The 16,922-nt window shown below is 47.8% G+C and overlaps 1 protein-coding gene across 2 annotated transcripts in view; it reads left to right on the plus strand.

Annotated features, from left to right (window-relative positions):
• Positions 1-2,901: 2,901 nt before the first annotated feature.
• Positions 2,902-16,922, plus strand: part of KCNQ3 (potassium voltage-gated channel subfamily Q member 3) — a gene marked incomplete at both ends in the record, with an annotated part of 202,711 nt that continues 188,690 nt past the window's right edge. For both annotated transcript variants that reach the window (XM_082326769.1, XM_082326770.1), the window contains one exon: positions 2,902-3,254. In XM_082326769.1, the coding sequence (XP_082182895.1) occupies positions 2,902-3,254 (353 nt within the window). The remainder of the gene's footprint in view (positions 3,255-16,922) is intronic.

The raw sequence follows: 16,922 nt of genomic DNA on the forward strand, positions 1-16,922 counted from the left end.
AGCAGCGGTACCGCCACTGAGGTACTGCAGCATCACTACGAGGGTCTGATTCAGACCCCCTTGAAACTGCTGGGTGTCTTTGTGCTGATTTGGAAGGCTTTAGCTAGCTCCCCTTGCGTTACACCGCTTCCCGGCCAGTACGGGTACATCTGCACAATAGTTATCCCAGATGGAGCATGGAGGAGGAGAATTCCTGACACTGAGCGATGGGATTTTAAATTTGGAGAGGAGACGGAAACTCTTTCCTGTTGGGTCTTAAAAGGTGGATTGTACGGGGGTGATTTGGGACTTGAAAATGTCCCAAAAGCCTGCCTTTTGGAGGATGCGACTGAAAAAACCCAACATGTAATTGATATTGAAAAGGGTTGTGTCCCCGGTGTAAGGGCTATAAAAGCCAAACAAGCTGGTGCGCCTGCCTACCAATCACCTATTGCTGTTTGACATTGGTACAACCCTTTGCAAGTGAAAATAATTTACTGTCCCCCATCCCCCCCGTGAAAATTATTTACCATCCCCATTTCGGTTTGAACATTTACTGTTGTGGTTCAAAACTGTGATGAATTGGTTACCTATAAATTTTCTTTCCTTCCCCCTTCTCCTCCCACCTCTTCCTCTGTAATGCTGGGATGAAGGTTAAGGCACAGGGTGTTATCTGAAGTAAGTGCTCTATTCTCAGTGCCCCATACATCCTCGCTAATGCTTATAGCTCCCCTGTGATATTGGGAAGTATCATCACTATTGTATTGAGGTAGAACAGGAGCTGGAGAGAGATAAATGGCCTAGTTATCAAAACTTCCTAGCCTCCCACAGCCCTCCTTGGGAATACAGCTATAAATGACATTCAAATGATGCTGATAGATGTTAGCTAAGCGGGGAGCAGAACGCGTGCGTTCCTGGTGCCACGCTCGGGTCAGCCACTTCTTGCTGATAGTGTCATGGAGATCTCAGCTAAAATGACGCTGGCTGCTGACGCGATAGCCCTGTGAGTGAGATAGATACCGCGCTGTCTGCTCACATCTGCTCGTGGACAAATCCCTCAGGGTTGCAAAGGTTCAGAATCGGATGGTGACTGAGACGTATTAATGCTGGAGCTGGCAGAGCTGAAGGCAGATGTGTTAGCTACAGACTGGGAGGGGAACGGTAGCGGAGGGGAGCTCCAGGCTGTGAGAGCCATTTTTTCTTCTTCGGCACTGAATCTGCTCAATTTGGACCCTCAGAGGGGAAACAGCCTTTCTTCCACCTAGCAATGCAATGGCAGAAGTGTCATTTTTGAGTGACCTGGGACATCTCCGATAGTGGTCTATAGGCTGGTCGGAGGTAGTATGGCCCTGTGGTGGGTCCAAAAATCACCTCCAGGAGCTCCTTTTCCAGCTGTTCTTCCTGGTGTGTGGAGCAGGAGGACTGCTCAGATTATAAATCCCTTGGGGAACGGAGCAGCAGCAGCTAGAGTAGGTGGCAAATCTGCTTCTCCTATGAGTCTGGAAGGGCTCTTGGGTGTCTTGGCATCTCTTCAGGAGATACCAGGAAAACTCCCCCATCTGGAGGAGGAGAAAACATGAAAACAACCAGCGATCTGTAAGGCTTTGTCTTTTACTGTATTATTATTATCTGGCAAGAAAGAGAGGCTCGATTAGAGCCTTTGTACCCTCCCAAGGTGTAGCTATGCAAGCAGGGTTTTACTCAAGAGCAGCTCTAAGAGGAGAGGGGGTGTTTCTAGCCTGTTGTGGCAGAAATCCCAGGGCACCAAGGGTGCAGGGCACACAAAAACCGTCTCTTCCCATCTTCCTTGCAGCCAAAACCACATCCCTTCAGAACTGAGGTCCGAGACTGGACTGGGGATGGGGTACACAGGCTAAAACGGAGGGGAGGGAGCTCTTAGGTCCGACGGGTCAGGGCAGACCCCCCCGGGGCTGCAGCTGGGCTTGGGCCCCGGCGCCGCTCCCTCAAGGACCCGCCCGGGCGGGGCAGAAGCAGCCTCTCCCGCAAGAGACCCGTGCAAAAAGCTGCTCCCCGGCGGGGCTGGGGGGGCTGCCCGGCCGTGCCCCCCCCTCGGCGGGCGGAGGCTCCGGCTCGGTTCGGCTCCGAGCGAGCCGCATCGGCAGGCAGCGCCTCCAGCCGCCCACCCTCCGCCTCTCCCGGCATCCTTCCTCCCCATCCTCCTCTCCTTCCTGCTCCGGCGGTGAAAGCAACCCCCCGCCGGGGGGCCGGGGATGCCCTCCCCCTCCTCTCCCTCCCCTCCAGCCGCAGCAGGGGAGGGGGGCTGTGATGCTGCAGGGGGATCCCCGGGTGTCGAGCGGGGTCTCCCCTTCCGCCGGCTGCCGGGATCTCCCCGCTCGGAGCCGGCGGCCCCGGCTGGGGGCTGGCAGCCGGGGCGGGGGGGCAGCCCCGTGGCGGAGGACCGGCGCCGGTGCCCCACGCAGCGTGGATGACTAGACACCCGGGGCTGGGGGAGCGGGGGGCGGGCGCCCGGCTATTTGCTGGCTGCATACAATGGGCCACTCCCTAACGTGAGGGCTTGGGGGGGAGGCAGGAGCTGGGAGGAGGAGGAAGAGGAGGCGGGGGGGGGGGGGGGGGGGGAGGAAGGGGCTCGGGCATCGGGCTGGTAAATAAACTCCGCGATGATTTCCCTCCCTTGCGCCGGCCCAGGTGCCCGCCGCGCTCCTGCCTCCCCGCTGCCCGCCGGCCAGGATGACCTGACGGGGATGTGACTGCCTCCCCCCACCCCACCTTTTTTTTTTTAACCCCCCTCCCTCCATATATATATATACATGTATATATATATATAAATATATAAAGAGATCATTTGGGGGGGGGAGGGGCGGGGAGCTCGGATCATGGCCTTGGGGCTCCCGGGGCTGCCGCCGCCGATCTGCAGCTCGCCTCCGGGGCCCGGCGGCGACCATGGGGCTGAAGGCGCGGCGCGGCGCGGCGGGCGGTAGCGCGGCCGGCGGGGCGGCGGCGGCGGCGGCGGCGGCGGCGGGGGGGCGGCGAGCGGCGGCGAGCGGCGTTGGCGACCCCGAGCAGGGCTCGCTGGCCCTGGGCACCGGCGGCGACCGCGACGGGACGCTGCTGCTGGAGGGCGGCGGGAAGGAGGAGGGCGGCAAGCGGAGCCCGCCGGGGCTGGGGCTGCTGGCGAAGACCCCCCTGAGCCGCCCGGTGAAGCGGAACCACGCCAAGTACCGCCGCATCCAAACTTTGATCTACGACGCCCTGGAGCGACCCCGCGGCTGGGCGCTGCTCTATCACGCCTTCGTGTGAGTACGCGGGTGGGCGCGCAGCCCCCGCGGAGCGCGGAGCGGGAGCGCGGAGCGGAGCGGAGCGGGGCTGCCCCGGGGGCGCGTCCGGGGGCGGCGGGGGCGGCCCCGGGGAGATGCGCCCGGGGCCAGCGTTTTGCTTTATCATTCTGGGCGTACGGCGCTCCGGGGGGCTCGCTCCAGCACCGGGGGGTCTTATTATGGGGTGTGCTGCTGAGTGGTTTCGTTTCTTTTTTTTTTTTTCTGTCGTCGGGTTTTCCAAAATGAGCAGCAGCTTTTAAGTCTGTGTCTCCCTCCTGTATGCATCCCCGCGTTGCCTTGGAGCGGCATGCCCGAGCCTGTGTGTCTTAGACCCTGGGAAAGGGACGCCAGAAAGCCCAAGCTCTGAGCAGTTTTAAGGCTCGAAGTGCTTAAGGGGACGCTGCCGGCTTCAGTTCAGCCTAGAGCATTGCGTGCGGTGAAACTAGCTGTTACAAACCCCGAGTGAACCGACTCTTTCCATAGATGACAGTGTCAAGTGAAAAACCATGGGGTTTTGGTCCAGTAAGCGGCACCCTGCAGTGCGTGAAACCCCAGCGTTGCAGCACTGTCAACCAGAAACTTAAATTGGCCACGAGCGAACAGAGATGACACAAACTCGTTTTGTGGCCCAAAGGTGACAGGTCGAGTTAATGACCACTGGTTTGCATTCCTAAAAATTCTGTTCCCTAAAGTTTTCATAAGGAATATAGAAGAAATAAATCCGTTTACAGCATACAATGGAGTTGGCAGAGTCCTATTAAATTAAATGTGGTTTTTAGTGTTGTGAATATGTTTGAAAACCTAGGGGATTATCAGTGATCATGGTGTTACTGTGTTTCTTTAATGCTGTAACATGCACAGAGCTCTATGTGACAGAGGATTTAAGCAGTGATTTCTGAAATTGGTTTATTTGCCAAAGACAAACAAAGTGCTCGAGGCTGCATGGTCTGTGAGCCTGGAGCTGGATCTTGGGAAGTCCTGATCGTTGCTGTAGTCCTTGTGCTTGCAAATAAACACCTTGAGCGTAGGGCTGTGATTTTTACCTTCAGGCGAATTTCTCCTTGATGTTTGCAGGGATTTAGCCCTGGGCGAGGAGTAAAAGGCAGCGTTCACTCTTGAAGTGCTGCTGTGTACCACTCACTCATTGCTGCTCCCCTCTTTTCAGTGTTTTCATAAAGTGTGTCTTGGGACGAAGGTTGCTGCTTTCCAGCTTAATTTCTGTAAAAATGTGGACACTGGATGTCGTGACATTTTTTCAGTTCTTTCGTCCCTTCTTGCCCTAGGAAAACTTGTGTTGGCAGGCAGGGAGCGACAGCATTTGGGGTGTGTTATGCTGGGAAGACTCTTTGGTACGGAGCTTGCCGTTCGATCGCGCTCAGCATTTCATAACGCTGCTTCTTGTTGGGGAGAGCCATGTCTGGACGAGGGGCACCCCGTTCATCCTGCCTTGGGCAGCCCACACACACTGCATCAGCGAGGCTTTCGCACACGCCGGAGTGTTATGAGCACTTGGCATCTCTCTGTTTGTGGACAGCTGTGGCAGCTGGGTCAAGTCCATGACTGGGCTCATGTCTGGGTGTAAGCAATAGGACGGTGGATGAGTCTAGAGAGGCTCAGGCGAGCTGAGATTCACATTTATTTGCAATGGTATAAGAATTTCCAAGTTACAACATTCATTTTAGATAGCTCTCTAGATGTGTGGTTAACCTTAAGATCCTTATGCGATATGGATCACAGAATGGGAAAAAATTCAATATGTTTGTAAGGTTTGATCCTTCTTAGGAGTGGGCCTGTGTGGCCAACTTCTCTTTGGTGACTACTCAGTCCTGCAAAACTGAGATGTGAGTCTGACCTGCTCCCACAGAAGTCAATCACAGTCTTGTTAAGACAATCAGGGCCAAATTCAACATTAATGAAAAAACATTTTTAGGAGTCCTTTATCCTTAAAGGAAGTAAAATACACAAGTCCTGGTCTGCCAGCCCAGCACAGATGTCCCATCCCCTTCCAGGGCACCCAGGGGGGCTCAGCGGTCCCAGGCTGCCGTTGGCCACACTGTTTCTGTTCAGTCTCAGCTCCTTCTGAACTCAGTAGAAGTTGTGGGCTCTTACTTTGCTGTAGGATCAAATCCTACAAAAGAAATCTGCCGAAAGTGATGGAAGAGTGTGCTGAGATCTTGCTGACAGGGTTCAGAGCTTGTTCCTGCCACTGAAGAACGATGACCTGCTCGAGAGCAGGAGCAGTGCCGTGGGGAAGCAGCACCTAAGCTGATATCCAGAGTCTTTGTTCTTGCTTTGAAATTAATTGTCTTTTAACCTTTTTCCTTCTGAAAAGGAGTCTCTTTCATGTTGGAGGTGCTGCTGTGACACTGCATAGTGCCATCCCAGCAGTCCCCCAGTGCTTCTTTTCACACTAGGACAGTTTACACATTCCCTTGGGTAGGTGAGAGATTGCCAACCTTTCCATAAAATCTACAAATTTGATGCTGTTTTAATTTTCAAGGAAAGTCTCATTTATCTTAATGACGTTACACTTTGTCTCAATCTTCTGAGTAACTTTGCAATAAATACCATGCAACCAAAATTAAGCGTAAGAAGGTTGCTCTCATATGCAAAACCCCAGAGAATAAACAGCTGAGGGCGAAAAGGGATTGCAGCATAGGTGGATGTGATGAATTCCTTATAGATCCAAGCATTCAGAGGTGTTTAATGAAGAGATGATGCAAAGGACTCCAGTGCTGTGTGCATCCCAGGGTTTAGGCGGTGGGAAGCTGCTGATGGAAGAGGGTTGCAACTTTCAGGACACACCGAGGGTGTTGTGTGGGGTCAGGAAGGGGCTTTGCAAAGGTCTTTGCAAAAGCTTTCGATGCCAGAACTTTTAAAAGGGTAGTACGGATGGGATCTTGTTAAATCATATAGTGATGCCCATATGGCTGCAAAGGGGTCACGATCCTGTGTGTGTCTCACTGTTAGAATGTGCACATAAATAAGGTTTGACACAGTGCCTGTTGTAAACGCTGGCTTTAGTTTAGGTGGGGTTAGACCTACTGAAATGATTCAATGAGAATGCATAAACGTGATCAAGCCCTACCAAGACCTAGGGACGAAGATGCAGGGGGGAAAGGGAGAAATTCCTGATGGCGATTTTAGTGTTGAGCTTTCACTGGCAGTGATTTACAGAAAGTGACATGAGATATTTTCCTTGCGATTCTTCCTCCTTCCTTGTTCTGCACAAGTGAGTTTGTTCAAGCCTATCCTTATAGCAAAGAGAAAGGGGATTTGGTCCTAAAGAAGCTGACTTGGTTTCCTTCACCATCTGAAAACATTTATTCTCTGGCAGCTCTGCTAGACAGGAGATTTGCATAAGACCCGTGAAGTTCCACTCTGCTAGGACATCAGGGTTCACAGACTTCTTGGCAATATGGCAATATCTTAATGGCATAGTTGGTAAGAGAAAATTGATTTTCCCATGAAAAATTTCACCTCTGTAAAGCTAAACTCCTGCTGAACATTTTCACTAAAAAATAAGAAAAAAAAAAATCTGGTTTAAGCTTTGAGGTTTTTAATTCGGAAACGTCTCTCGGGGGTTGCAGGTCAGGCTACAATCTATCCCTGCTCTTTTCGGAGCTAGTCTCCTGTAGGTATAACTGCTGTCCCCGTGAGGTACTGTATTTTCCTTTGTGTTGAGCAGCGCAATATATTGCAGGAAGCCCCTGCAATTGCGCCTCGTGGGATGTGTCCTTTGGCCAGGGAGACCGACTCAAGACCTGTTCACCTCCACAAACCATCCAAATGCTTTATTTGCATAAATGAATCAAATGAAAAATTGAAAATGAGTAAAATTTTGATTTTCCAGTTTATTTTTAAATGCAAGCACAAAATATTTGGTGGATAATGGCCAGAGTCCAGAAAGGTAACAAAATACAGATCAAGTTTGCAATTGCAATTTGTGGAATATTTTCAACCTGACTCAAAAAAAAGAGAGGCTGAAGGAGAGGTAGCTAGGAGATATTCTTATTTTCATACCATCCTCTGAGACAGCTGCAGCCTTTACTTTCATGGAAAAATAAGACTATGAAAAGGCTTGGGATTAGATTTTCTCTTCTGGGAAAGTGTGCAGTATTGGCCACACTCTGCTGGTGTAGATCGCCACGGCGTACCTGCTGATGAGAGAGGGAAACCATGGGGAACACTTGAAAACCCTTCCTTATTTGCCATGCCATTCTTTCAACACCACTTAATACCTGGAATAAAAAGAGAAGGCAGAGTCATGCAATCCATCAAATCGTCAGTGTTTCTGGGAAGCACCGGCGAGCACCTCTTGCATGACTGATGGTGGGTGGGTTGTTTGCAGAAAAGAGTGTTGAGGGACTCGGGGAACAGGTTGAAGGTCTGAGGACTTTCCATTATTTTCCTCTTTGCCCTTCGGGAGATGCTCCATAAGATGCGCTGATGCACCAGCCTGTGTCAGCCATCTGGGGTGAGACGGGAACAGGCTCGGGGTAAAAAGAAGGATAAATATGAATCCTTCCTTGGCCTGGTTGGCATGGACTTGTCTCTAAGTGAGTCCCTGGAGCAGCAGAGCAAGCCTGGTCCATTAGCAAGTGCCCTTTGCTTATGTGTTCGCCAATACGAGTTCTGTTTTAATTATTTATGCTAATTCATCGTAATGCACAGATAAATATTCTGCAGTACACTTTGTAAAAAATAATGAAGTCTTAGTCACTGGAGACCTCACCGCACACCTCTGCTATTGCATCGCCGTCGAGGCTTGCGGAGTCCGCCCTGGGTTTGCATGCGGTTTAGCAAGATGTGACTGTATCATCTCATCTGCTGTGATCAGCTGGCTTTGCAGGCTGTGGTCACCGGCTGCCGAAAGCTGGGGTTTGCTGGTAGGAAGGAGAAGGGGCAGCAGAGTCTGGGGAAGCCACAGGCTGTATAATATGAACGGCTTGCGATCCCTGGCCATAGCTTTGGAGTCGCTTCGGCAGCTCGTAGGTGCCCAACGCTCGTTTAAGCCCTCAAACTACCTCTGAAATTACAGACCTGGGCCTTTGGTGGCAATAGGTCTGTTTTCACCTACAGCCTCATATCTCCTCGCTGGGGCATTGGTGCTGTCAGCAAGACCCACTCCTGGCACGGGTACCCGTGGGTCGGGTCGGTCAGCCTGCGCGCTCGGCGTTGCCATGGCTACGCTGCTAACTTGCGGAGTTTTGGTGCTGCCTCACGCCTGCTCGATGGGCTCGCAGGAGCTGCAGGCTCACGGCTGTCTGTAGCACAGGTATGTGCCTCAGTGTCCCCAAAACCCCTGGGGACGCAGGTCCCTGAGCGCCATTCTGCAAGCGCAAGCCCCTGCTCAACACCACGCGATGTGGCCTCATCTGGACGGCTGGTGAGATCCTCTGTGGCCGGTGATGCACGAGGGAGGGTGCGACATGCGGACGAGTATCGGCACCGCCAGTGCCAGCCAAAGTCAGCAGTCAGTTTTTCGATGCTGTCAGCTCAGCCCAGGAATAAGCCCCTCGGAAAGTAGTCAGAGTCCCCAGCATAATTTCTATAAAACCGAACAGTCCCAAATGTCACCATTTTGATGAGAGGGGATACAGCAAAGCCCCTCCAGCAGCCAGCAAATTGTGGTTTTCTTCTCTTTTGAGAAACTTGGTAGTGAAGAGTAGCACCATCTCAGTGCTACCCTGGCAGTCCTGGAGGCACCATCACCGGTAAAGCCCAGGACTAGACTTATCGCAGTATCTCTAGCACAGCAGCTGGGGCTCTGGTCGGAGGTACCACTCAGCTCATAAAAGCCATCTCAGTCTCTTCTTGTGCCTCTCTTGCTCCTCGCAGCAAACATCAGATCCTCATGGGGCACAGCAGGGTTTGGACACCTCCGGGTCAACTGCCTGGCGGAGAGGCCACACAGGTTTTACTCTTCTTTTAATCTGAGATGGAGATTAGGGAAGTGTTTCAAAAATTCAACAGGGAGAGACTTTCCATGCTCATTTTGCTCATTTTGGTGCATAATGTAGAAACATTCAGAACAAATCTAATGGAAAAAATAGTAACTAAAGACTATGCATATTAACAGCTGGATTACAAAATCCTCACATACATATAGTGCCAGTTATATACCATTGTATGCTTGGGTGTGTGTAAGTGAACATGCAGGTTCCCCAGCAGTGCCTGCCTCTCCCAAACATCACAGCAAAAGCTACTCACCCGGCATCTTTCTGTTCTTTCCATGGGGCTCCCTGTCTTCAGACATCACTTGATTAAATCCTCTTTATTCATAGCTTAGCAAATGTACAAACCTGTGCATGTATGTAGAGCACAATTCTGTACTTCTTGGTCAGTAAAAAGTCCTTTCCAGCATTGAGATATATGTGCAAGGTCAGGTGATGGAATGCATATTCAAAGACAAGGTCTAGACTTGAGTAATTTGGACCTAATTTAACAGCTCTAAGAAGCTTTCCAAAAAAAATCAGTCAAGTGAGTGTTAAAATCATGTATATCTTGTTTAGAAACATAATAGATCAGTGACCTTAGTTATAGCTGGGCAGCTGGGTGGTTGGATACTACCATGATCAGCCTTGCATGGTATAAATAAATAATAATGTTTATTCTTGTATTTAATAATGCTATATTCCTTTCTTGTGCATGGAACTTTATAGAAGGAATGGAGCCATGGAGACATTGCATCTGCTATTGCTTCTGGCAGATACTGTATTAAATGGGATAACTTAAATATTAATAGCTTTACAAGGAATATGGTCCACAAGAGCCATTAAGTATAGGCTGCCTTCTGTCTTAGGATGATAGCTGGGAAACTTAGCATTTTCTGTGGAGAGAGGGACATGCCCAGGGATATTTAGGTTCATGGTAACCTACTTTGGAAAAAGGCACTTTGGGAGAACTTTCAGGCTGAAAATCTGTAAATTGCCTTCCGCAGCCTTAAGCAAGCAAACTACTTAAGAGCATGTTTAACTTGGAGCAAGTGAAAGGTCCCACTGATGTCAGGGGGGACCTATCCAAGGTGACACTGAGGTCATCCAAAGCAGAGAGCGTGCCTGAGATTTGGTGGAAAGCAGCACTAGGTATCATCATCTTCCTCTGCACAACCAACTTGCTCCTCTACTTGGGCTGTGTGAAATCCTCCTAAGCTACAGTTCTCCACAGGATCTGTCACAGGCCTTCATCCCTGCTGTACCTTAATAGCTACCTCTGCTTATAGTCACCAAGATAAAACCTTGCCCTCCTTAGAGGTGCTGCCTTTTGCTTGTTTGTGTGGGTTTTAAAAACCCCACTGAAGTGGAATTGCATATCTCCAACACTGCTAAATCTCAGTTTGGAGAGATGCTGAGACCCTGACATGAGAAGCATCCAGTGTCTCTTGAGGTGGCATGTGCTCTCACTCCCTTCTCCTACATGCGTTAATCTTGCCAAAGTCTTTCCTATTTTACTTTTTCTGGGTTGCTGGTACATGGTGGTGGAGCATTGCAGCGGCAGTGGAGGAATCCTAATCCCGTTTGGGCTGGCTGTTGTCTTTTGCTTCCTTTCACTTTACAGACTTTATTTCATTTTATAGGTACTTGCATCTCACTTGTCCTCCCTATTTTCAGAGTTGTTGCTGAGAGCTGTATGGATGTGTTTTGCATTCCTTTGCCAAGCTGTGTTAGTTTGTGATTGTCACGTTAACTCTGCAGTGGTGTTTTCTAATTCCAGATGCTTTTCATATCTGCTTTCTTCTGTCCTCACTGATGTTTTGGTCACCTTCCAGATTAGTACCTTGTAATTTTGTTAACATTCAATTTAATTCTTTTTATAGATCATTAAGGAAGCACTTAATAAGACCAGAACTAAGAAAATCCATTCAGGATTTCACTAGATAACAACTTCCCCCCTTCCTGGTTAATACAATATAATTTGCTATGGCTTTATTTATAGCTCTGAAGCCGGTTTTTAATTTCATGTCGTTTCTTCTGGTCATCTGAATTAATACTAGAACTAAGATTTTATGAAACATTGCACCTATGTCAAAACAGCAAATATTTCCTCATTTCTTTTTGTTCAAACCCGATTGTTGGGCTGTGTTTATCCATTTAGTTCAGTGATATGCATTTAATTGTTATCTTCCCATCTCAGTTTTTTCATGCTTTTGACATGGTAAGTGGTTGTATAGCAAAATAATTCAATGTTCCTAGTGCCGTCCACCACTGGAGTAGAGCTAAAGCAATGCTGAAAGCTTAAATGCCCCGATCCATCCAAGTCCTAGTTCTTATATATTTTATAGGAGCCATTAGGTTTGGGTTATACCTAGCTTCAGGTGAAGGATAGAGATGTTAGTCCTAAACCAGAAGGCTCTTTACAGGGCATTCCCCACTGACTGGAACTACAGAGAGTCTAAAATTTTCTGTTTTCAGTGGGGATGGAGGAGAAGCAAGTACAGCTGTTGAGGGACTGATAGCGAAATTCCCAAAGCGCATGGTGGGGAGCTGCCCACCAGGCTCTCAGCAGTGCAGCATCAGCTCTGCTTATCTTTGTTCCGCTCCTGCCTCTCCACGCACCGCTCAGAGCGTTTATGAGGAGGGATTACACCCTGAGGAGGGAATGTCAAGAGCAGCTGATTGAAATTGCAGGGCAATTAATTTAGGAAGGTAATTACAAGAACTGGAATTTGCTCTTCTACCTTTGCTAACACTGCTGCTCTTGTGAGACGTGCTGGAAGAATTTCAATGCACACAACTGGCTGAGGCTCCCTGATCAGACCTCAGACACCATCTGCGCAGTGGCACCAGATGCATAGGGCCACGGCTCAGGACCATCCTTACACTGCAGATATGGCAGCAGCTTTTCTCAAGCCTAGAGTAGTCATTAACTATGTCTAGACTAATTGGCAAAGCCGTGCCAGGGATGTTCCCAAGCAGTGGCACACGCTGGCCAATAACACAACGTTGCCGGATGACCCATGTCATGGTTTTAGTCTGAGACAACTAAATGACCGGGCACAGATCAAGTGTTGCTGCAGACCTGGGACCTCTCCCAGTAGGAGTCTGAGTGTGGCTCCTGCTTTGGAGGCAAGTGAGGTCAGTGATATGGACACTGGTCACGCCAGCTGGCCTCATGGACAGAGAGCAGGACTAAGCATTTTTGTGTTACAAGAATAGACATATGAGATCTTACCCCTTTGATGATATCCTCCTGGGACTATGCAAAAAGCCACTTTGCTTTGGGATAAGACCCATCGCTTAGATAAAGGTCCAAGAAATCCTACCCCACTGAAGTAATATAGGCTTCCCTCTATGTGTGTGTCCAATAACACATTTTATTTTCTATACCCTTTCCTCTTCCTGTTCATGGGATTTTGTCAAGGTTTTGCCTTTTCTGTTTCACCACTCCTTGTGCTGATCAAACTCCCATGGAGGTTCCAATACTTCACCCCCACATCTTGGCGTGTTAACAAAGAATAATTTTTTGTGGTACTAATCCAGGAGGGAGCGCCCACTGATCATTCATTACCGAACTTTTTATGATTTGTGTAAAACACAGAAGAAGGTATTGCTAGTTGCATTGTTGCTGATATTTGGACATTTCTCCTGATTTTGTCTCACTTATTATTGTAGGTGTTGCTCCATTACCTTGTCAGGTCCTGGGTGCAATGACACTGTGCAGAGGTGGGGTCTGGCAGCCGCATCCTCATGGCAGTTTCTGGGCTCAGAATATGACATTATCACATAGTGCATTCTCAAATACGCTACTCTCTTCATTGCTAGATTATGTAAAACAACTGGATTTCCCTGCTTTTCCTCAGGGCTTGAGAGGCTGTCTCTCAACATTCACAATGGGATCCATCCATCTAGCGCCTTATCTGAGGTAGCTGTCTGGACTCCTTTTAGATCTGCTGAAGAAAAGCAGGAAATAGAAATTTCTGGAGTGCAATTAATCTTATCCTAAAGATGATTCTAAAATAGGTGAGATTAATCACCTCTTGCAGTGCCTGAAACTCTTCACTGACTACAAAGGAGACCTTGGGTGACTAACTTGAACTTAGGTATCTACACTGAAAACACCTGAGGGCTGGAAAACTTTTTGCCTGACCTGAGAGGCAGGACTCAAAGCCACATTAAGATAACTAAATTTAGATATGTTCATGTACAGTTCTGTGTGTGCATTAGGTATTTAAGTTCTCTTTATAGTCAGTGGAGATCTAGTCAATACAGTCAATAGATTTTATAGTGCAATTCATCCAACCAGATGTAGGGGTCTTCTTTACATGGAGATAAATCACAGCTTCAGCTCCATTGAGCAACTCTCCATTGGCTATAGCAGGAGCTGAGGTGACTTGATTTCTGGTAAATGTCTGCAGTAAAAGCCACTTTCAGACAGATGAATCCTACCTCTAAAGGTAAGAGGAGTATGACTTTTATTATTACATAGGCCTTTATTAATATTAGGCTCAACATAAAATTCTAATTCCCTTTCCTCAAGAGCTGTGCATATGTGGCTGCTTATTTTCCCAGGCTGTGACAGGCCTACAGTCATCCCTGACATTATGCCAAAGAAAAATATGATGATGTAGCTGATGTCCTCAGTTTCATCATCCTACTTACGCTGCTGATTTCAGTAGCTTTAAGATCTTTCCCTAGTTGGGAGTCTTGAGTTTACCTTTCCACCTTCCCTTTCTTCTCTGGTTTGCTATGGGGTCTGTCTCCCTGAGCCCTCCCATAAATTTGCTCTTGATTTATAATCATAGTTGCAGTTGATCTTGAGGTCATGCTCAAACCCAGACTTAACTACCTCTTGTATCAAGCTTCAGATCCAAGGACTGTGATTAACTCTGTTTTCCGTCCATCTTCTTGTGGCCATTCGGGATTTGCCTGGGCACAGGAGTTACTGTGGTGGGAGTTTGCCAGCAGCAGTTCTGCTTCTTCCTGTTCTTGAATTTGTGTCCATTTGCATTGCTCCTCCTGTCTCCACCACTCAAAATTAGCTTCTCAAATCAATGAAAACACAACACTGTTTTCTAGAAGGTGTCTTTTAGGGACCAAAACCACTTTGTGAGTGGCTTGGACATTGTCTTTATGAAGCCTGTAATAAATGTAGAAGGTCAATTTGAATGGCCTGGGCTGAATGAGGGTGATTGTGATGGTTAGACTGTTTTTTATGTGCTATAGTTTTCTCTGTAAAGCTGGAGATGTTGTAGATATGTAAGCATCATTCGGTATTTTAGAAGGCATACTCACTTCCGTACACCAGCTGAATCAGAAAACTAGCATAATTGAACCTAATACTGAAATCATTGGAGAACTGTACAAAATTTGAATGCATGAAAATGCCCTGACATAAGGAAGCGTTTTTGAGTGGTGGTGTATTTCTTTAACAGCTGCTAGTTTGTGTTTTGCTTATTTTTGCAGAAATACTGAGCCAGCAACCTCTTTTAGTCATGTCAGTGCAAATGTAGAGTAAATCTATTAAAGTTAGAAGAACAATTGGATTTGGCTGCTGTACCGCAAGCTTGTTCTGGACTCACTACAAAATCTTTTCATTTTTTACTGATATTCTGCTAGTGCCAGAGGCCAAGGTCAAGGTCCTGCACCTCTGGTGAGGTACTTCCCTGCCACAACAAACTTGCCCTCCCAGTAAGGTAAGACAGCTTGAGGAATGGGGTAAATAGGAGAGATGGAGATCCCCGGCAGGATAACGAGTGAGCACCAACTTGTCCCAGAGTTGCCAGTACTCACACCATGGTGTTTGCGGCTTGTTTCCTTCATGTTGGGAGCTGGCTTGTATAAGCCTGGAGTCTTTCCTTCCCTCCCTGCTCCCCAAAGTGGAGAGAGGATTTTTCCTCTCTTGTAAATGCAGTTATTTAGTTAACAAAACCAGTTATTTAGTTAAAAAATATAGTGCAGATAAGCTGGGGAAGAGCAAGCAAAGCACCATCTTTCTGCTCATTTCTTGGTGTAGGTAGTGCCTGATGTTGGGGCTGTAGCAGGGAGTTGACAATTGCAACCATAAAACCATTTAGTTTGGAAAGGTTTAGAGGTCTCCAGTCCAATCCGCAGAGCAGGGCTAACTTCAAAGTCAAATCAAGTTGCTCAGGGCTGTGTCCAGTTAAGTTTTGTGCATCTCCAAGATTTGAACTACTTTATATTGTGAGCAGTGATAGCTTTGATTGCACTTCACAGAATATGTTGTTTTATGCATTTCTCGTAACAGGCAGACTTCTAGGGCCAGAGTCACGGAGAGTATTCTTCCCTCCCCGCTCCATTCGATCCTGCATACGCATGGACAGAAGTGAGATGTAACATCTGGACAGAGATGCTGGGCAGGTCAGCACACTGTGGAGGAAACAACCCTCATATTAACCACAAAGAAAGTTGCTTGCCACTAGGCTAACTAGCACCAATGTTGTCTATGTTTGGAGTACTGATGCTGGGAAATGCTAGGGATAATCTTAAATGTAATCAGCAGAGTTCATTGAAAATAGGAACTTTTCCCAATGACTTCTCAATTTTTTTACTGATATTGTTGTAATTTGACATTTCTACCAATTTTTTATCATTCAGAAGAATCATTCAGTCTTCAGTAATTTATCCTTACTCTACAACTCCTCCTGACTTTCCCATCTCTTTCTCCCTGTCCCTTCCTCATTTAGTCCCATCTTCTCTCCTTCCTTTGGTGGCATTCATCATCTCACTACTGAAAGCACCAATCACTGGATCATCCAGCTGTGCTTTTTATGCGACCCCTCATCCTTCCGTACTTTATGTCACTACAACAGTACAGTTCAGTCTGACTTAAATTCAGTTGACCTCAGTACTGATAGCAGGTTGATGGAGCTGACGTGACAATTTGTCTCTTACCCAGGCACAGCTGTATTTACTTTTTGGTCTTTTTTATACTTTTTGTAACTTAACTGGACTTTGACATTGAGTTCACCTATGTCAGCATTAAGATTGTGCCTCTAATTCCCTCAGAGTAGGGACTCAATAGGAATTACTTTGTCCATATGGTGCAAAGTAGTTTAGGTGTAGGAATTATCTCTGAATCACCTTGTGTTTCATCATCATTAATGTTTCTTTTTTGGTTGCACAGCTCCCCGATGTCGAATTCGGCATCCAGTGGTAAGGTACTCCCGCTGGACCAGCCTGTGACTTTGGGCACAGCCTGAAGTTAGAGTCCCTACGCAAACAGTGTCACTGTAGGAGAAGCTCTTAGCGTTGTTGTGATTCAGACCCACACAATTCTGAGTCACTGCTCCTGATCACTCTTTGCTCTAGGGGTGATGGTGGTGTTAGGGAAAGAGTGACTTATTGATGACCTGTATAGGTAACAGATTTCTTGCCATGACTCAGCTGTTCTCTCCAGAAAGAGGGAACATGAAGTGGAGGTGGACACCCATCTCTCTTACCAGAAAGGGTACAAACTGAGCTAATATCTGTCCCTTGAGTTTTCCTGCATTCCTGGTCTCAATGATAGGAGGAAGGGGTTTAGGAGCACCACTTACAGGCTAATCCAAGATCTGCATGCTACTTCATACACAGCCTGAACCACACCTGTAGCCATTGCTCCCAGAATCGAGATGATAGTAGAGGGTCCTGGTTTGCAGCTCCATTTGCTGCCAGTGTTGATTGATAAGCAGGAAAAATAAAGGAT

The sequence above is a fragment of the Platalea leucorodia genome (assembly GCF_965183815.1).
Source record: "Platalea leucorodia genome assembly, chromosome: 1".
NCBI classification, from domain to species: Eukaryota; Metazoa; Chordata; class Aves; order Pelecaniformes; family Threskiornithidae; genus Platalea; species Platalea leucorodia.